Genomic DNA, 21,484 nt, shown 5'->3' with positions numbered 1-21,484 from the left:
GTGAAACACTGGCGCATACCTATCTACCCAAGGCTGCTCGCTGGCCGCTAAGCCAATAACCGCCTTTGAGGTTGTGACGTCACATTAGTGCGCCACAAACAAGCCTGTTTTGCGTACGTAGATACCCTGCATCAAAGTGACGGTACTAGGAAACACGTGTTGTCACTGGAATATGTGAGCTACTTTGCAAACCTAGAAAGTGCAAATCGTGTAGCTCGGATAAGGTACCTTGAGCCTTCTTCTATGCTTTTAACGTGCTTGTACTAATTCTACACTTTTTTGGATTGATGTATTATCTCGCTGTACTTACCTATGCCTGTACAGATGTAACCACCTTCGGCTCAGTCTACGCAATGTATGCTCACAATAGTGTTTCTGTATTTTATTTTATGTAGTAATATTTTTTCTCTCCTCCTCTTCATTGTGTGAATGCATTGTAAAGCAGAGTTTGTCTAGTACTGAAATACCTGAAATATAATAAAATATAGTTAAAGGGCAACTACAATTCTAAATGAACATAGGGGTGCACCAGCTATATGCAAACGTGCTGGTCTTACTATACATTAGAAGCCTCTATACCTTAAGTGGACTGTGGGTATATCCAGATTTTCATTCAACCAAATATACCGCAAAAGGGAATCTTTTTATACGTTCCAATACTGCCCAACAAATCCCATTCCTATTTGCCAGTTTGTTCATTCATTTTTAACTAGATCGTCATCAGTGTTGATGTTTATTATGGGTGGTCATTAGAGGCAGCTCCATCTTTAGTTTAACTGTATAGGCCTAAACACACAGTTCATGCATTCGGTTACAAAACTAATGTTACCCACCTTTTGAGAGTACAGAGTATAAATCAGTTTTGCAGGCAGATCTATAATTTTTGGTAATATAGATGACGTGTGAAATATGTAATATCTGTTGATTATACATGTTTTTAAATGAATTTGATGTAAATATTAAACTCCTAGCTACAAAATAGTGTGAAAGAGATAAATGTTAAAGAAATTTAATACAAGGTAGTAATTCTCACATTCATTATAAAACACAATAACCTTACTGACTAGAAGCTAATTCTGTCAGTACATTTTTTTTTTAATTTTAAATTTTTGAGTTTTAACAATACAAAGAAAAAATCGATAGCAATAACGAAAGCACAAATACTGTGTTGACAAATAAAATTTTACAATATTGTTATTAAGTGCTGGTTATTTTTTTTTTTTATTGTCATAATGCTTCTTTAATGGGGAGTGGGGGAATAAGGAAAGAACAGTGGGGGGGGGGGGGGGGGGAATGTAAGTAAAGTAATGTGGTTGGGTGGAACAAGAGGGGGGAGGGGTTGGTAGGAGTGAAACTGTCAGTACATTTTATACCTCTCGCATCTCTGTTTAAATTCAGATCATGTTCAGTTTGACAGCCTGGTCTGCTTTAGGTCTGTTACCCTTTGGTGTTTAACTCATCCAGAAGGATTGCTCATGACTGGTGCCTTAACACCTGGTTCCAACAATCTTCTGTCTATAGCTGGTTAGGAATGTATTGCAGGATTAGTCTCATTACCTATTTGAGGGAGAATAGCAGTGAACCGATACAAATAGCACACTGGCCAGCCCTATGTAAATCACAAGCAAGTTGCTTACGAATGCAAAAATGACTGTAACCAACAGACACATCTATGTTATTATCCATGCTATAGAATGATGTATTAAACTATGCAAATATGAGTCTAACAAGATTTTTGTGGGATTTTTTTTTTGACAGCTGTCTTTGCAGCCTGCAAAGAAGACTGACGAAATGGCTGCACTTTATTCTGGGATTCACCTCAAACTAAAAAATTCAAAGGTTCCCTGGGAGGACAAATTAAAACTGGCCCATTTTGCTTGGATATCTCAGCAGTACTTCATTCCGAACAAAGAACAGGTAAGCTAAAATATACGTACAGATTTTTGTTAAAACATACACTAATTCATAACCCTGTATTTTGCCAGCATAAAGTGCTTGTTGCTTCATTGTTACAGTGGAGATATGGATGGCTCATTAAAGGAACAGTAACACCAAAAAATGAAAGAGCTTTAAAGTAATAAAAATATAATGCACTGTTGCCCTGCACTGGTAAAGCTGGGGTGTTTGCTACAGTAACACTACTATAGTTTATATTATAAGCTGCTGTGTAGCCACGGGGGCAGCCATTCAAGCTGGAAAAAAGGAGAAAAGGCACAGGTTACATAGCAGATAACAGATAAGTTCTGTAGAATACAATAGTGTTTTATCTGTTATCTGCTATGTGCCTGTGCCTTTTCTCCTTTGAATGGCTGCCTCCATGGCTACACAGCAGCTTATTTATATAAATTATAGTAGACTTTCTGAAGTAAACACACAACTTTTACCAGTGCAGGGCAGCAGCACATTATATTTTAGTTACTTTTATACACTTTCATTTTTTGGTGTTACTGTTCCTTTAACCATTACTGTACAGTCTTTAAGATACTTAGTTTGGCTTATGAAGTGATCAAGGTTTTAGGAAGGTAAAGGAGATCATGGGGAACACAGCCAATTGCCAGTCATCTAGGGCTATGGCACACCAGCATTTTTGAGCAAGTAGCACCAAGCTTAAGCTGTAGATCTTCTGGTTGGCTTTGCATTTACTGAGTATAATGCACTGGAATAAGCCCTGGATCTCTAATTAATTGTGTGTGACTTGTAGTGCATCCTTTAGTGTGAAGTTACCAGTGGTTAATATATTATTTTCCATTTCTGACATTTCAGTATAAATCTGCCCCTAACAGTTGACATTAATAGAACAATCTTTGCCATATACATAGTTAACAAAATATGTACAGCTGAAGAGATATTCACCTCAGAATCATCCTTCTGCTGATCCTTCACTTCTGCACAGACATAACAGTATGTTAGATTTGTGATATGCTGAGTCTTTTTGCCTATGCCCTTGCAAGGGAGAAATTAACCAATGACCTTTCAATTTATGCAACTGGTTAGAGTGCACAATAACAATGAACTGGTCCAATAGGAAAAAAGTAAGGGCAAAGCCTGGACATGATGTAAACATATAGGAAGTTCTCAGGTTCAAAATAGGCCACTCCCATCCCTGCAGAAAACTGATTAGAGAGACAAGAGAAGGGCTGATTTAACAGGTATAAAAAGTAGCTTTTATAGTGGCCTTTTTACTTTTAATTATGGGAAATTAATTTTCTAACACGCCAAGGGTATTGTTGGTGGTTTAAAATGATTTGGACATATAAGGTGTACAAGTCCTTTGTTGGACTCCTATAACTTATATAGTACATTACTGATCTAATAACTAGTCTGATTGCCATTTGGCATTGTGGATATTCTTTCAAATGTATTTCACCTTCCAAACATTTTTTCACTTCTGTTGTTTTCTAATAGTTTAGAAAAGATAACTTTTTTTTCCATTGCATTTTATTTTTAGCTGCTTTAAGTTTCATTTTTCTGTGGAGAAGGTCTTTGAGGGGGAAGTCAGTAACTCTGTAAACTTTTGTACCTATACATTAGTTAAACACATTTAAAACACTTAAAATGAGCTCTAATGAGTATGATTGAGGACAGCAGTTTTGAGTGATACAGTAGTGGCTAAGGTTAATGCCACACATAGGGGCATATTTATTATGCTGTGTAAAACTAATTTGCTGAAAAAACGGAGTAAAAAGCTGTGTAAAATAAATGGAAAAGATCGCCATCTGAACGCCGGATATTACGCCATTATTTTCCATAAGTTCAGGTGGAAGAAAAAACGCGTAAAACAATTACGCCGTTTTTACGCCATTTTTACACGGCGAAGCCTGGCGATGTGTGATGAACTTTCTCGACGTTTTTTACACAGCATAATAAATATGCCCCTTAGTGTATGGGGCGTTTTTTCGGCAAGCCGAAAAACGCTTGCATTCTTCATATGTTCAAAAGTGCCCCTATCTGTGCCTGCACCCGAATGAATGAAAACGCTTGGGTGCAGGCACATGTAGCCGATATCCGCCAAAAATATGAAGTCTCGCGTTTTTTGGCGGATATTGGCTACATGTTCCTGCATCCGAGCGTATTCCATTAATTCGGGTGCAGGCACAGGTAGGAGCACATGGCGCATATTTTCGGCAAGCGTTTTTTTCAGCATGCCGAAGATAAACGCCGTACAGATGGTGTGGCATTAGCCTTACATGCTCCAGATTCTGCTGGCACTTGGATTACTTAGCTGTTAGACCTTAGCTGTTACACCAGTATGATAAACATTCAAGTTTAAACTTGTTTAAAAGACCAGTCCAAAATAGAAAATAGAAAGCAGCTGACAAAGGTGATAGTTTCTGGTGTACTATCTGAAAAACTGCCTTAAAGGACAAGGAAAGTCAAAATCTATTAAGCACACTATTAAATAGTACTACTATTGCTGTGTAAAAACGCAATATTTCTGGCTTGCCTAATGAAAGATTTACAGAGTTACACATACTAGAATCTACATACTTGTTTCAGTGAACGGCGCCGCCTTCTTGTCCAGCATGTTTGTATGGGCTATTCCTGAAAAGCACAAGCTAGCCCTCCCTCCCTCCGATCCCCGCTCCTGCCACAATCCCCCCCCCGCTCTCCGCTCCTGCCACAAACCCCCCCGCTCCTGCCACAAACCCCCCCGCTCCTGCCACAAACCCCCCGCTCCTGCCACAAACCCCCCCGCTCCCTGCTCCTGCCACAAACCCCCCCCAGCTCCTGCCACAAACCCCCCCCTGCTCCTGCCACAAACCCCCCCCAGCTCCTGCCACAAACCCCCCCCCCAGCTCCTGCCACAAACCCCCCCAGCTCCTGCCACAAACCCCCCCCCAGCTCCTGCCACAAACCCCCCCCAGCTCCTGCCACAAACCCCCCCCAGCTCCTGCCACAAACCCCCCCAGCTCCTGCCACAAACCCCCCCAGCTCCTGCCACAAACCCCCCCAGCTCCTGCCACAAACCCCCCCCCAGCTCCTGCCACAAACCCCCCCCCAGCTCCTGCCACAAACCCCCCCCAGCTCCTGCCACAAACCCCCCCCCCAGCTTCTGCCACAAACCCTCCGCCGCTCCCCGCACCTGCCCCCCGCACCTGCCCCCCGCTCCCCCCACCTGCTGGGTCTGCATGTCATAGAGTTCTCCGGTCACTGCGTCGCTATGGCAACCAGACGCTCCTGCTGTGTGCGCATGCGCCGCTTACAGTCCCAAGTCGCCAAGTCTGGGGAGGAGCGTTGCATTATGGGAATCTTCTCTACTCTGCTCAGCGTTTTTTTTTTTTTTCCTGTTTGGCTTCTGGTCTTCTGAACAGGTGAAGTATGGGGAGACTTAAGGGCACTATTGAGACAACTGAAGGTATGCCTGCAGCTTGAGATTAACTCTTTATTAGCCTTTCCTTCTCCTTTAACAAAGTAACTCAACTTCCAAATAAACTGGACAAGGATTTAAATGCTTTTTATTTACTATTTTTTTTTTTATTGCAAATGAAAATTTTGGTTGTGTTGTGTTGTGAAATGTCAGTATATATGATCCAAAACAATAATGATTAATTATAGGTTCCATTATGCATAAAGATCCAAAATATAGCACAGCCATTGTTCATGGTGTCATATTTAAGCAAACTGTTCTTCAAATTTGACTTATTTGCATTTTCTCTGTAATAGGCCAATAGCACACATGGTAGAAAAACTACAGTGGGGAAGCGCCTGAACATGGCCATGTAGCTTGACATTTACTTGAATGGAAGACATCTGTTATGTGTGCTGATTTTGTCCTCAATGTGCTTGTTACTGCTAGCATCAGGTTCCAAGTATTATGTATAATCAATCCCAAACTTGTACTTAATGTATGTTCTGTCTTGCAAATATACCTGTACATCTTTTAAATGTATTCAAAATTAGTAATACATTTCCTGTCTTTTTAATACAGGTTTTACTCGATTGGGTTTGTCACACTCTATTTACAAACTGTGCCAAAAAATTGGATCTAAAGGATGACACTGAACAAAAGCTATGGAGCTTTCTAGACAATATTCTACATAGCAAGAAGCTACAAAATTTTCTGAAGAAGGGCAAATCTTTAAACCTTCGCTTCACTATTGCACAGGTATTAACGCAAGGTGGTTTTTTTTTTTTTTTAATGAAATCTGTGCAGATAAGTCCCATCCTTTCCTTTGCTACTGTTTGTATCGTAGACTTACCAAAAATTAGAAATTCATCATACAGGGGGTTTAACTAAAAAGAGTAATTTTCATTAAACATTTTTTTTTTTTTTTTTTTTTTATAAAAAGGCATCAGTTAATAGAGCTTCTCTTGCAGAATCCTGCATTGAAGTCTGTTTTTTAAAAGCACAAACAGATTTTTTTTATATTTAATTTTGAAATTTCACATGGGGCCAGCCATGTTCTTCATTTTTCAAAGTGCTACAGCCATGTGACTTGTGCTCTGATAAACTTCAGTCACACTTTGCTGCTGAGCTACAAGTTGGAGTGATATCACCCCCTCCCAGCAGCTGATTAGCAGAACACCCCAATATTATAACTAAAATAATATACATTTGTAGGTTCAAGAATAAAATTTAAAATGGTTGAGTGAATTATTTGCTATATTAACAGTGTAATTTAGAAATAAAAGAACACCATAAAAATCATGACACACAATTTCTAGACAGATTGCATTCTACATATGCCATGTAAAACTGGGCTCATGTTTATCCAAATTTTTTTTATTATGTTGATGGTAGCCATTTAATTTATTGGTCATAAAATATGTCTTTATTTAGAGACAAAAATATTTCCCAAACTGTATGGTGCACAATGATGGTAAGTTGCCAAACTTATTTTTAACTGAAGTATTGTATACATAGGAATAGTTGACTAATGAGTCTTTAACTTTTATAATCTATGGAAAACCAATAAAGCTATAGTGTATGTATATTGTGGAAAAATACGTCTTAAACTCACTTTTCTTGACCATTAATTTACTATACCTTTATATTTACTGGTTTTTTTTTTGGTTTTTTTTTAGGCCATAAATGATTTTATTGAATCCTCTTGCAGTCAGAAAGGACCACAGACTGGCACCGGCACAGTTCTTAGCTGCTGTCATGCTATTCTTTCAACTCCTTCTCTTGCCTTTGTATACACTGCCAAGTGTGAACTCATTGTGGAACTGCTAAATAAGCTGTCTGTATTGGCTTGTCGTTGTTTAGCTTTAAAGGATCCCATTACAAATCAAGTGCTTGAAGTGCTTCTGGTGTCTTTAAACCAATACATTATAATACAGAGGCAGCAGAACAACCCAAACAGAATATTTGGCCAAGTTGTGGCACAGCTTTTCCAACCCTTATTGATATTAAGGCACACCTTAAATAATTATGCTTGGGATAGAGATAATGACAGTCGTGTTGGCATCCAGCACAGTAAGGAAATTCGTTGCAAAGCAGAGTCTGTTCTTCAAATGGGCATTTTTCAGACTGAGCTCCTTTCTTCTTACAAAGAGGAGTTACTCGCTGAAAAAGACTTTTTAGAGAAGAAAAAAGGACCCCTCAAAATCCTTTTAACACCTGTTGGATCTCTCCTGTCGAAGTTAGAGGATTCTAATTTTTGTGAAAAAGAAATCTATAACTCTGTTGTATCAAGTTCAATACCTCTTCTTTATAAACTGTTTTTGAATTCCTACTGCAAAGATGGAAACCAGCTGGTCTGTTTTAACATGCTGGTCAGACTTTATGAGTCCCTTCAGACTACAATCATTCAAGAAAATAATGATCTACATGTGTCAAAGTTGAACACAGGCCTATATGCTCTTGATCAGATTCTAAGCCTGGTCGTCAGTAATGATATATACAATATTGCTGTGGACCGAATAAGGCACCAAGAAGTTCAATATAATTTCTACAGTAAATTAGCAAAAAAACTTATATACAGCTATCGTGCTCCTGTACCTGCCTGGTTCCGTTGTCTGAAAGATTTAACCTTGTTAAATCACCTAATTGTAGAGCCTGATATGGAAGAACTAGTTTCATGTGCATGGGTTTTTGCAGACATTTCAGACATGCGGATAAGGAAGGCCCAGGAAATATTGGTTGCTAGTTTGCTTGAGACTTATGCCAAGCTTCGCCAGTTCCCAAAACTATTTGAAGTAGTTCTAATAGTAATATGTCGGCCAGCATCCAATGAACTTAAACATCCAGTTTTGTCTCCTGCTTTAACACAGCATTTTGTAGCTGCTCTTATTGAACTTCCACCAAATCAGATCTTGGATATATGGACAATGATTCTGGAAAAATGCTCTTCTGATGTTCTTCCAGTCATTAAAAATGACTCTGACACATCACTAAAATTGATCTCACTTAGTGCTATTCTGCATTGTTTGCTATTTAACATGAAAAGTATTGACCGTAATACCCCACTGCCTGTTATATTACGTCTTCAAGATTTAATGCAGAAAATGATGGATAAACTAATAAAACCCTCACTTGATCTTATTAATGATCATTGCATAGAACCATCTCCTGCACTTTGGCTTCTAAAGCTTTGTGATTCAACTCTGTTGTTAGTATACACCTGGCTAGAAGTAAATACTATGATAACATTGAACTGCAGTAAGTATACATCCCAGCTGATTAAAGGACCTGTTGAAGCACAACTTGCTTTGGAACCATGGGACTTTTCTCCACTTTTAAGAGAGAAAAGCTGTTGGGAGAAGATACTAACCCTAACTATGACATCAAATGCAGCAAGCAAGTACTACCTGGGACTACTTTCTGTGCAGAAATTAAAACACATTTTAATGCAGATCAGTTTCCCAAGTGAGACGAGTATTAGCTCACTTAAAACAATTGCATCTTTTGTTTTTAATCTCAGAGTTGATCTTGTGATTCCTGAGAAGTTTGAATCCTGGGGGGGTAATACAAACACAGTTAACCAGGATTGTTTCCCAGTCGCCTACTGGCACCTAATTACATCAAACCTTTTAATCCTCTATCCGTATGTTACAGCCGAAGAAACCAAAACTGTAGCGGATTTTCTTCTTGAAACACTATTACTGACAAAGAGTGAAGAAGACCATGAACAGGCAATCACACTGAAAAATATATCTGTTGGCTTGCTACAGAGTGATATTTTTGCAGAGATGCGTGCCTTGCAATGTGCTTTCCTCACCAGCATCATCAAAAAATGTGCAGGTATAATGCAGAATGAGCATAACAATATAAGTGAAATACTTGCTCTACTTTCAACGGACAGTTTAAATTGGCATGAAGAAGTTTTTTCTACCAGAAAAGTATCAAAAGAGTGTGAAAATGCTACTCTTGATAATGCTTCCCTTTGTTGGCTAAACATGGAAAATGCTGCTAAAAAGATATTGTATGTGACAAGATGTGAAAATGGTCTTGGTTTGAGTGACTGTCATACAGCTCAGCTTGTAAATGTGATTAGTTTTCTCTCTGAGATCAAACCTGACAGCCTCACACCATTAGATCAGAGCCGATGCTTTCTGTTACTGCTTTCATTAGCAAGAGCAGACAGTTCTCCCAGAACCCTTCATCATCTAACAAACTGTTATAAAATCCTGTCATGTCTTCTTACTGGAAAGCATTCCACTGGTGTATTCAAACTACTGTATGCTAGTGACATCCTCGAAATTGTTTTTAATTCACTTTTTAAAGCTAATTGGAATCAGTATGAAGAAGATGGGAGGAATCATGGTTGGTTGGAATTTGTTGAGATTCTGCATTCTTTTTTTGAATCCTTTTTAAAACTGATTGTCGAGAGAAAGCAGAGTGTTCTCATTAATCTGGAAAAATGTACAGCCTTCTTGCTGACTTCTGTACCTTCTGCAGATGACATATGCTGGACTTCTTCAGTGCATCACTTGTATTTAGTGGCTGTTAATACTTTGTGTGAGGTTATAACTTTTTTGCTGCTGGAGCAACGTGCAAACAAACAACGAGCTGAAGCATTTGCCTCTCTTTTGCAAAAAGTTGTTTTAAAAATGGGTACAACAGTCAGTCAAAGCCTAAAGGTCAGTGTCGCTACTCGTCTGCTGCCATCCTTCCTTGTATCATGCGTGACCAGTCTTCTGGAAGCAGAATTGAGCTGTTTGTCTCTTATGGAAACAAGTAACATGAAACTGGATAGCTACAAGTACAATAAAGAGCTTCTCAACACAGAACTGTATAAAAGGTTTTCCTCCCAAATCATGAAGGAACTTTGCTACGCAGAGGATCAGACTGTATTTCTAAAATCTTCCTTGCATTATTTGGCAAAATGCATTACAGCAAAAGAAACCTGTATTCCTCAGGAAAGCACTGTCCTCACAATGTTTGGTTCGATTAAGAAGCTACTGACTGGTAAGTCCCTGGGGTTGTTTTATAATACAGGTATGAGACCTGGGATTTTGCACCCAATATGGATAAATTTTAGTTGGGATCAAGTACAAGGTACTGTATTATAGAGAAAAAGGAAAGAATTTAAAAAAAAAAAAAACCTGAAGTATTTGATTAAAATTAGTCTGTGGGAGAAGGCCTTCCTTTAAAATGGAGCTTTCTGCATAACAGGTTTTCTGTTACGTATGTTCAAACTTAAAGGAGAAGCAAAGGTAAAAACTAAGTAAGCTTTATCAGAAAGGTCTATGTAAATACAGCCATAAGCACTCACAGAAACCCTGCACTGACTTCTCTGTCAGAAGAAACATGATTTGTTGTGCCAGAGACACACAGCTCTCTCATCTCTATCCTCTTCTGCTCCCCCCTCCCTTAAGAATGCTAAGAACTCCCTCCCTCTTACAAACTGAGCATGTACACGGGTCTTGGTCTTGGTGCAGGAGTGTGGCATTATGGGAACTTTCTTTACAGAGCTCAGAGTTTTTTTTTTTTCCTATGAGGCTTCTGATCATCTTAGCAGGAGAAATATGGGAAGACTTAAGGGCACTATTGAGACAACTGAAGGTATGCCTGCAGCTTGAAATTAACTCTTTATTAGCCTTTCCTTCTCCTTTAATAATATTTGAATGGATCTAGTCTTCCCACTTCTAAAGCATACACAAACACTAACAAATTGTTTTACTTTTCTTATTTTTTTTTAGCAAGCTTGATGAGCCTCTTTTATGACTGTACTGCATATTGCAAAGTGCAAATTTTAGATGCATAAAATCATTCACTCTTTAAATTGCAAGCGCCACAACTTTGGTGCAGTGATGCAATATGTATGGTAGTTACTGCTCATATTTTGTGAACCACGAGCTAATCGCAGTCGGGGGTGGGAATCACGTTTGATGCAGAAATACATGCAGCTTTAGTAATGGCACTAGCATCCTATTTGTCTGGAGCAAGTCTTGCTAAAAACACTGTTTACATTAATATTCTATTTTTAGTGGTTTCATTTTCAGTTTTAGACTGCTAAAACAGGGCTTTCAGCTCAACAGCTCATGAAGTGGCAGCAACCCTAGGATTAACTGACCATTCAGGTGACACATTATCAGATAGGGTTGCTGTTACTCTGGCAGTCTAAAACTGCAAGTCAGAATAACTAAAAAGTTAAATAAATTGCAAAAGTGCTCAGAGTAAGTGTATCACCTTTAAATACAACTTTCTCCATGCACATGGAAGAAGAATACTAGCATACTAATAAGAAGAAGTTTTAACATATTAATAATTATAGATGTTTGGTATTTTAAGTGCACTGCATTTTTGTAAATGACTCTATATATGTCTAGGGAGTTAAGAGGTAATCCCTGCAGTAAGCATTACATTATTAATATTATTATTATTGTTGTTTTATGAATTTGTGAATCCTGCAGGGATCCCATTGTGATTCCAAAATGCGGTGTGGTTGCTCATTAAATGTTAACATGATCACTGCAGAACAAAAGCTTCTGTTTTTTAAAGGGGAGCATTCAGAATTTTTTTTATAAATGTAAATCTAATTTACTAGCATACATTAATTATAAATTATGTAGAGTTCCCTTTTAGGATTATTATGATAATTCAGCACGTATCTGACTGACTTTACTTTTAAATATTTATCTCTAGCTCCATGGATTAATGTTCAGATCACGTGGAGTATACTTGAAGAAGTAAGTGAACTTTATAATCAGATGGCACAGATCTGCAGCAATGAGGAATTCTATACAATGTTAAAGCTAGCCCTACAATGGCTGGAAGTCCGAAACCTATGGGAAAAAAATGATAAGGTATGTAGTCATAACTAAGTTGCGTAGACAGATTTGATTTACTAAATTAAATGGCTAGTGATATACATGTAGAGGTTTTTGTTCAGAACTTTTTCAATAAAGTATTTCTTAGCAGTAAAAGTTATATTTTGTTATTGAAAGGGTTTCATTCTGTGTGTCTGTTAGTTTACTTCCTTTCTGACCACGTAATGGAACAATAACACCAAAAATGAAATTGCTTCAATATTATGTGCTATTGTTCTGCACTGGTAAAAATAGTTTTTTTTCTTTACAAACACTAATATAGTTTATATGAATAAGCTGCTGTGTAGCCATGGGGGCAGCCATTCAACAGACAAGGTCTGTAAAGTACAATGCGTTTAGTTCTTATATGGGAAGATAAACGAGATCAAATGCCATTCTTGTTTCTATGCTGGACAGAGTGGTAAACATTTCTCATATAAAATCGAACATTTGTTGCCAAGAAATAGTTTTTGTAGCTGCTGGATTAACCTACAATTTTTTTTTACTTTTTATGGTTATTTGTGCCCCCCTTAGAAATTAAGCTGTCCACAGTGGCCTGTGGAAGTTGTCTGGATCTCTTTTGCAGTATGGGTATACCCCCTTGTTCAATATGAGTTTAATGAGTAGGCTGTGTACTATACATGAAAAACATGTTTTTGTTATTTTTTGGACTTAAACAAGGCAAACAGGGAAAATGAAAGCTACTCTGTTTTGCCCTTGCAAGATAATGAATTAGATTATCAGTGCACAGATAACCCCCTGCATAATGGACTCCTGCTTGTCTCTGCACTAGTAATCTATCTTCATCACAGGGACCAAACTTGGAGAGCTACAGTACAACAAAAAAGGGAATGTAAAATGGTATTTTTTTAAAATTCTCTGGGCAATTTCCTTCTTTTTTTTACTTGCAGGATCAATTTGCCGGTATCACAATTATCAAGTTGTTTCTTACTTGCTACTTAAGTGAAGACAACAGAAAACTGTTCTGGTTTTCAGCACCCCAAGTCATTACATCATTGGTGGTATGTTAGATTTTACTTTCTGTTAGATTAACTATATAGCATAGCTGCATTATCAATTTAACCTAAAACCCTGTATATTTATTACTGTACTAGAATAAGGCCAATGGCATATGACTTTTATTCTTCACAAGTTATTCAGCAGTTGGAGAAGAAACGCCACATGGCTGTGCAGGCTGTTGTTTACCTGAAAAGAATATGTCTGTATCGGTTGACAGGTGGTTTTTGGCCACACAGTGCTCAACACTATTGACAACAGGTTCCTTTAAAATAAATGGCAGGCTGTACAACACATTTGGATTTCTCTCTGCCAGCTTAAAAACACCTGCAGAGTATGCGCCTTGTGTGCCAGTGGCTTCTGCTTGCCAAACACTTTTTTTTTTTTTTTTTTAATATTGAGCAAAAAAAGAAAATATTATCCTTCTTGTGTTGCACACACAAATTATGTAACACTCTTGTCTACTATTTAATACTTGTAACTCACATTTCCTGTCTCTTTGTAGACTCTAAGCAAAGAAGCTTGCAGAAACCGCTTACTGCTTCCAACTATTGTTGTACCTTCACTGGAGGTGATTGCCTTGCTATTGAGGCAGGGAGAAGGGTTCCTGACAAATCCCCACCATATTACACTCTCCTTCGACATTCTCTTAGCAGTGCCTCTTGATCATTTGAAGGCAGAGGATTACTACAGCATTTTCCTGGGAGTTCATGAAGTTTTGTTCTCCATACTGCAGTGTCATTCTAAGGTATCTTTTCGGATCTTTTCTTAAAAATGTTTACTTATACATTCTCTATTAGCTAAGTTGTTATAACAAACTGTGAAATAATTGTGTCCTTGTTTCACTTATAGGAAAACTATACCCCCAGAATGAATATTTAACCAACAGATAGTTTATATTATGTTAACTGACCTATTAAAGAATCTTGCCAAACTAGAATATATATCAGTAAATATTGCCCTTTTACATCCTTTCCCGTGATCCACCATTTAGTGATGGGCCACGTGCTTCCTCAGAGATCACATGACCAGAAATAATGCAGCTTTAACAGGTAGTAGTGTGGAAGCAAAAGGCAGAACGTTGTCCATTCATTGGCTGATGTGGGGTAGCATGTATGTGTGCCTTGGCTTGTTTGTGTGCACTGTGAATCCTATGACCAAGGGGGAGGCCCTTAATTCTTAAAATGGCAGTTTTTTATTTAGGAGTACCTAAAAGCACATACTACTAAAAAAGTATATTTTTATGAAAATGGTTTATTTAGATGAAGCAGGGTTTTATATATGAGCTTGTTTATTCAATATATTTTTATAGAGACCTACATTGTTTTGGGGGTATAGTTTTCCTTTAAATAAAGCCAGGCAAACATTATTTTTAAAGGAGGGGAGGTGCTGATTTGTTCAGCACTTCACAGTCAGACATTAGGCCGGTTCTGCTCAGGATATTATTCTAGTGCCATCTTCTTTCCTGTCCCCAGCCTGTGTGCATTGGCAGTAGAGCAGAAGAACATGGCTACACAGACTTCACTAGAAAATACCCCGGGCTGGTGCTTTTATCAAAAGTTACTTTTTACAGGTATAGCTAAAATTTAAGTAGCTACATTTAATGAGTCTACATTATTGATTTTCAGACTGGGGTGGTGCCACTAAGGGGAGCCAAAGCATAGAAAGTTGAGGAAGGCCAGCTAGGTAGTTTGAAGGTGAAAATACACTTGCACTCTTAGATATTACTGGAACAACAGCAGCAAGACTAGTATAACCTCTTATAAGAGCTAAGGGGCCTTTAGCAAATGTAAATATTTAAACGGGAAAAGTTTTTTCTAGGTAGGGCAATATTTGTTGCTACAAGGGGACATTTCCATATTCTAAAGTTAAAGGGCATATAAGACCATGCAAAGTACCTCTAAGCCGTGTGTGTGTGTCCTTGTATGGAACACACATTGGTTAGGCATACTTGGGGAACAAGAGCATTTTTTGGCATAAATTAAATTACATATATATTTTTTTCTACTCTATTTCTATGGAACATTTTCCCCACTTAAACTCTCCATACCAACATTTTTTCTCTTTGTCTCGATCTCTTTTTTTCTCTCTTTGCCTAATTCGCTTCATAACTTTCCTTCCTAATTCTCCAAACCTTTCATGATTCTTATACATTTTGTCAGATTCAATTGACACTTTTCTTTTTAATTTCCCAGGCTATGTTACAATCTGTACCATCATTCCTCAACAGCTTTTACAAATTGGTTTCATCTGTAATGCATGAAGGAAGGCAGAAAGGAGACAAAGGTAACTGCACAAGACTAAATAAAAATATCATATAAGGTTTTATAGAATTTAAACTAAATGCAGATCATCTCTAAACCAGTGCTTTTAGAGGATTTGTGTGTTTGTGTGGGGCTTAGTGTCTGCAGCAGTTTTGTTTCAGGGCTGTGTAGTTTTGTTGTGTGCAGGAACACAACACTTTCCCTGAACCTTCTTCTCTTTCATTTTCCTTTTTTGATTGATGCCAAGTGTGGTCCATACATTAATATGTAGGGAAAATTCTGACTGACTTTTTTTTTTTTTGTTAGCCCCACAAGCTGTTTGGCATGATTTACAGTTGCAAAGCTTACCATCTGCCCATTGATTCTTCATCCTAGGTGTATGACATTTAAATTCATCTGGTTATTAAACACTTAAATTGAGTACCACTTTTTCCCCCTACAAAGAACCTAATTACACTGATCTTCATTAAAATATAGTATTCATTGGAGCCAATGATTTTTGGAACACGTTTTAGTTAAGCATACTGGGGGTACTGAAGCATTTCTTTTGAGGAGGTGTAATTTTTTTGGTGTTCTGACTCTCTTAGGTTTTCTTGCATAATTAAATTGTAAACATAAATCTGAGACATATATACACCAGTTTTTAAAGTATTGTAAAGACCTGGAAAAAAATCATAGCAATATTATTGTAAAGCTAAAACTTCTTTAAATACTCAGTTATTCTTATATATCATTTTCCCCACTTGAACTCCCCAATTTTTATTTTTATTTTCTTTGCTTTATGTTTGCTTACATCTCATGTGTTTCATAACTTTGCTCCTTAATTTTTTATTTCTTTCTGTATTTTTAAAATAACTAATTTTGTTATTGATGCTTTATATTGATTTGTTAAAACACATGCAGCATAAATAAGTATATAGTGAGGTAAAAACAATACCAAAGGTCCTCAGCGCTCACATGTGATGAAATCTCCAATCTTACGTGAACCAAATAGCAAAATTAGATGTGTTAGCGATTTCTTTACTGCAGCTCCGTCTTAAGACAACCCCTTTGACTGGGTCCCGAAAAAGCTCAACAATATGAAAATCCGGAGCGCATAGAGCGCATCCGTTGCTACACTATTATTGTTTTTTTGTTTTGTTTTTGTTTTCTTATCTATGCGCTCCGGATTTTCATATTGTTGAACATGCAGCATAAATATCTCATTTGATAACATGCATATGATTTGTCTTTAAATCCTTGTTTTGTTTTTTCAGTTTCCCAAATCTTGTCACCTGAATTTGAAGTTGTGCTGAAATGTGCGCGATTAGTAGAACGCATGTATACCCACATTGCAGCAAAAACTGAGGAATTTACTGTATTTTCAGCTTTTATTGTTTCCCAGTACATAAATGAACTTCAGAAGGTACAGTTTTATTTAATGTTATGTGTTCACTCAATTTTAAAAAATGAATTCTAAATTTAAAAAAATATTTCCTTTTTCTTTGTAATAATAAAACAGTACCTTGTACTTGATCCCAACTAAGATATAATTAATCCTTATTGGAGGCAAAAAAACAATCTATTGCGTTTATTTATTGTTTAAATAATTTTTTTTAGCAGACTTAAGGTATGGAGATGCAAATTATAGAAATAACCCCTATCTGCAAAAGCATTCTTAAAGGAACAGTAACACCAAAAAATGAAAGTGTATAAAAGTAACTAAAATATAATGTGCTGCTGCCCTGCACTGGTAAAAGTTGTGTGTTTACTTCAGAAAGACTACTATAATTTATATAAATAAGCTGCTGTGTAGCCATGGAGGCAGCCATTCAAAGGAGAAAAGGCACAGGCACATAGCAGATAACAGATAAAACACTATTGTATTCTACAGAGCTTATCTGTTATCTGCTATGTAACCTGTGCCTTTTCTCCTTTTTCCAGCTTGAATGGCTGCCCCCGTGGCTACACAGCAGCTTATTATATAAGTTATAGTAGTGTTACTGTAGCAAACACACCAGTTTTACCAGTGCAGGGCAACAGTGCATTCAATTTTTATTACTTTAAAGCTCTTTCATTTTTTGGTGTTACTGTTCCTTTAAAACAGGTCCCAAACCTGTACTTTGGCAGAATACAAACATTAAAACTTCAGTGCATGCTTAACAGAACTGAGCATTTATTGCCCCTTGACAACCTCAGCGTAACCAGAACATTCTGATTCTCTGTACACATGTAAAGGACAAATTACCTATTTTTTTTTACTATACACATCCCCGCTATGCTAGATTGGACATCTAGGCATATTGCATATATAGGTAGTGGGCTGAATAAATAGATAAGTAGTAAAAAGTAACAATAACAATATTGTAGCCTCACAGAGCAATCATATTTGGCTGCTGGGGTCAGTGACCCCTATTTGAAAGCTGAAAGGAGTCAGAACTATAAAAACTATAAACAAAAATGAAGACCAGTTATAAAGTTGCTTAGAATTGGCCATTATATAATATAGTAAAAGTTTACTTTAAGTTGAATTACCCCTTTAATGTTGTTTTACCAAAATAAAACCCTGTGTTCAGAATGAGGTATTTTGTAGGTGCCTATGAAGAGTTATATGCTGTTTGATTAGTTAATTATTTTATTTATGTTCCTGCATTAGGTGACCTTGAATTCTGCAGTGAAAAAACATTTATCTGAGGGAATTTTCCACATTTTGGACCTGTGCATTGAACGAGATATCAAATTCTTAAATGCATCTTTACCTATGGGACTAAAAGAAGTGTTCAAAGAGTTGTACAATGAGTATACTCACTACTATAAAACAAAGAACCAAGCAGATGAAAAATATAAGGCCTGAAAAAAAGAATTAACCATATAAATATTTATGTATGGTGCCTAAATAAATAAATGTAAATATAACTTGCACTTTTATTTACTTTTGTATCTGGCTTTAAAATAATGTATTTTCATTTATACATTTTAATACCCAGACTGTACTTGGTTTCTGTTATGTAACCAAATAAACAAAATTAAATCTTTTAAATTGTGTATCTTTTTTCTGTGTACCCATAGAGGACTACAAAAGAGGTTTTTTGATTCTTAAGGTGGCCATACACTATTCGCTTGTTTGGTGAGGTCAGCAAGTTAGTGGATCTTCTCCACCTAGGTGGGCGATAGTGGGCTAATTCTATTGTTTGGCATCATTTTTAGTGTATAACATTAGAGGCCAACAAAACATTATATAGAATTTTGATATGTTGCATGATTATTAGTAATGTTCAGCCCGTTCCACTAGAAATTGTATTTACTATGAGTGAAGGAAAACCAATCATCTTCCCCGAGACTAGACACACTATCCAAGATAGTAGAGAATGAAATTGGAGATTGCTCTTATCTCTGAATAAAGCAAATCAAAGTGAATTTTAGATCAAGCCACTACTCAGAATTGGGAAAAAACTCTTTTTTTGCTAGATGATAATGTCTCTATCATGTTGAGTCTCCAGGCTTATTGCTTGAAGTGGATAAGCTCTTTACCTGCAAGCCAGACAATGAGGTAAATAATAGAATTTTTTTTTTGTATATCTACTTTACGCCATGTTGGGTTTTTACTTTAGTAAGAATGTGGCATCCATATCAATTGGGAGGTATGTTAACAAACAAAGTATGGGTAAAAAGAGAAGACAAAGTTTTGGAGGAGTATGTTCCATTGTCCAGGGCTGGGGGGGGGGGGGGTGATGATGTGTTATTTAGTTCCCCTAGGAAGGAGGTTTCCGCCCACAATCTGTAGGATTGGGATATATATGTACACTTCAAAAAATTGTGTTTTTGTATGTATGTCAGAAGATGCAATGCAGATTCTGCAAACAAAGCCTGCATATTTTGTGTTGTAAGACCCCTCTAACTACACAAGCATAACAATGCCATATATTTTCGAAAAGAAGAATTTTGACAGCATGACGTTTCCAACATGAGTAAATATTTCTTTCTATTCCAAAATACCAAACTGCAAAGCTTCACTAAAATTAGTGGTTTTTATGACATTTCTGAAAATCACCTAAAAATATTGCAATTTTCCACATACCTGTATATCTCACAGAACTAATTACAAGAGCACATGTGCTCCCTCTTACATAACAACTTGAAATACTGTGATACTAGACAGCCCTAAAATTAATGAAACAATGACATCCAGCTGTTTATTGTACTTTGTATTTTAGACCCCTGGCATTCATATTTTATCTTTGTATGCAAGAAATTCTGTGAAATAAATGTGACAAATTGCAATGTTTCTGGAAGATTTTTCAGAAATGTCTGGAGTAGGAACAAATCAATACCCATTTGTTAGAATGTGTACATTTAAAAAATATACAGGTTTTAGGGGTCAGCATCCTTTTTTGCAGCTTTATCCAATATAAAACAGGCAGTGTGTTTTTGATTTAGTTGAAATGTAAGCCATGAACGCAGTATGTGCCATGTACTTTAATAAATCTATGCACATACACTGCAAAGTGGAAACTCTGTGGTGGTTTTTGGAAATTTCATCCAAATTGCCAACTTTAGTAAAGCTTTGCAATTTGGTACTTTGGAATAGAATATCTACCTATTTTGAAATCAGGAGAATGTGTACTTTGCAAAAAAATATATGGCTCCTTCGACTCTGACTCCTCAATTTATGGTACCTCCGACACTGGCTCCAACTCTGACTCCTCTGTTTTTAATATACTAATGTACTTTCCTTGTTAATTAAAAGAACACAACATACAAGGCATTTCATCACTGACAAAGCTCAACAATTTTAAAGCTATATGAAGACGGTGTGTGTTATTGTGAACAGTCCAAAGAACTACTGGCTAGGAAGCTGACGCACTACCTTATTGGCCATCCAAGACTGTCACTGTCAACATGAATGAAGATACTGTTCAAGGTTGGGTCTAAATCTATAAATAAGCCTATGTCATTGTGGGTTTTTACTTATTAAGGAAAGTACAAACATTCCTAACCTAAAGTTTAAACAAAAGACAAAAAATTCAAACAATAAATATATAATTATATTGTTCACACACTGAGCTTTATACTTACAGAGGAGAAGTACTTCATTATAACATAGTAAGGTTGAAAAAAAACATACGTCCATCACGTTCAACCATAATGCCTAACCTCTAGTTGATCCAGAGGAAGGCAAAATACCCCATCTGAAGCCTCTCTAATTTGCCACAGAGGGGAAAAAAAAAATTCCTTCCTGACTCCAAGATGGCAATCGGACCAGTCCCTGGATCAACTTGTACTAAGAGCTATCTCCCATAACCCTATATTCCCTCACTTGCTAAAAAGCCATTCTTAAAAGTTATATAATGTATCAGCCAACACGACTGGTTCGGGGAGGGAATTCCACAACTTCACAGCTCTCACAGTAAAAATTCCTTTCCGAATATTTAAACGAAACCTCCCTTCTTCTAAACGGAGTGGGTGCCCTTGTGTCCGTTGGAAGGACCCTACTGGTAAATAAAGCATGACTTATTTGTGAAATAGGACATTGTAACATACTGAATTTTTTCATTACAATTACATTTATGAATTGGAGTTGGTACATTTTTGCCACCACTGACTCCAGGTACATAAAATTGCTTCCAACGTCATAGCTCTGGCTATAATGACTACATGCCACAGACTTGGGTAAACCTATGCACAACTGGCATCAAACTGTTCAGTGGACACCCATATTTAGGATGTTTTATCTTGGTACCTAATGATATATGGCACTGGAAGATAAAATGCTGCAAAGTGGAAGCTGAGGTGGTTTTTATCAAAATTGCATGAAATGACAATGCATATTTAGTATTTTCATTTTGGGACCCCTACATGCCACATACCTATGTAACCTATGCATAATGGGGATTAAACTGTTCCGTAGACTCACAGCATTCAATTTATAAAAACCAATAAACTTAGGGGCACATTTACTTTCTCACGAACGGACCGAATGCGTCCGATTGCGTTTTTTTCGTAATGATCGGTATTTGGCGATTTTT

The 21,484-nt window shown here is 37.0% G+C and overlaps 1 protein-coding gene across 1 annotated transcript; it reads left to right on the top strand.

Annotated features, from left to right (window-relative positions):
- Positions 1-116: 116 nt before the first annotated feature.
- Positions 117-18,498, top strand: urb2 (URB2 ribosome biogenesis 2 homolog). The gene is made up of 10 exons (XM_002931504.5): positions 117-224; positions 1,759-1,917; positions 5,930-6,106; positions 7,027-10,354; positions 12,035-12,195; positions 13,110-13,220; positions 13,721-13,963; positions 15,411-15,501; positions 16,736-16,884; positions 18,115-18,498. The coding sequence occupies exons 2-10, from the start codon at positions 1,792-1,794 to the stop codon at positions 18,310-18,312; spliced, it is 4,584 nt and encodes a 1,527-aa protein (XP_002931550.3). The 5' UTR covers positions 117-224; positions 1,759-1,791; the 3' UTR covers positions 18,313-18,498.
- Positions 18,499-21,484: the final 2,986 nt, after the last annotated feature.

This window comes from Xenopus tropicalis, chromosome 5 (genome assembly GCF_000004195.4).
Source record: "Xenopus tropicalis strain Nigerian chromosome 5, UCB_Xtro_10.0, whole genome shotgun sequence".
NCBI classification, from domain to species: Eukaryota; Metazoa; Chordata; class Amphibia; order Anura; family Pipidae; genus Xenopus; species Xenopus tropicalis.
This window is presented reverse-complemented; position numbering and strand designations above follow the sequence as displayed.

Bases quoted from the DNA above. Each gene is read 5' to 3' on its own strand.
- urb2 (XM_002931504.5), top strand. From the start codon at position 1,792: ATGGCTGCACTTTATTCTGGGATTCACCTCAAACTAAAAAATTCAAAG. The intron at 1,918-5,929 runs GTAAGCTAAAAT...TTTTTAATACAG, and splicing joins TCATTCCGAACAAAGAACAG to GTTTTACTCGATTGGGTTTG. The intron at 6,107-7,026 runs GTATTAACGCAA...GTTTTTTTTTAG, and splicing joins TTCGCTTCACTATTGCACAG to GCCATAAATGATTTTATTGA.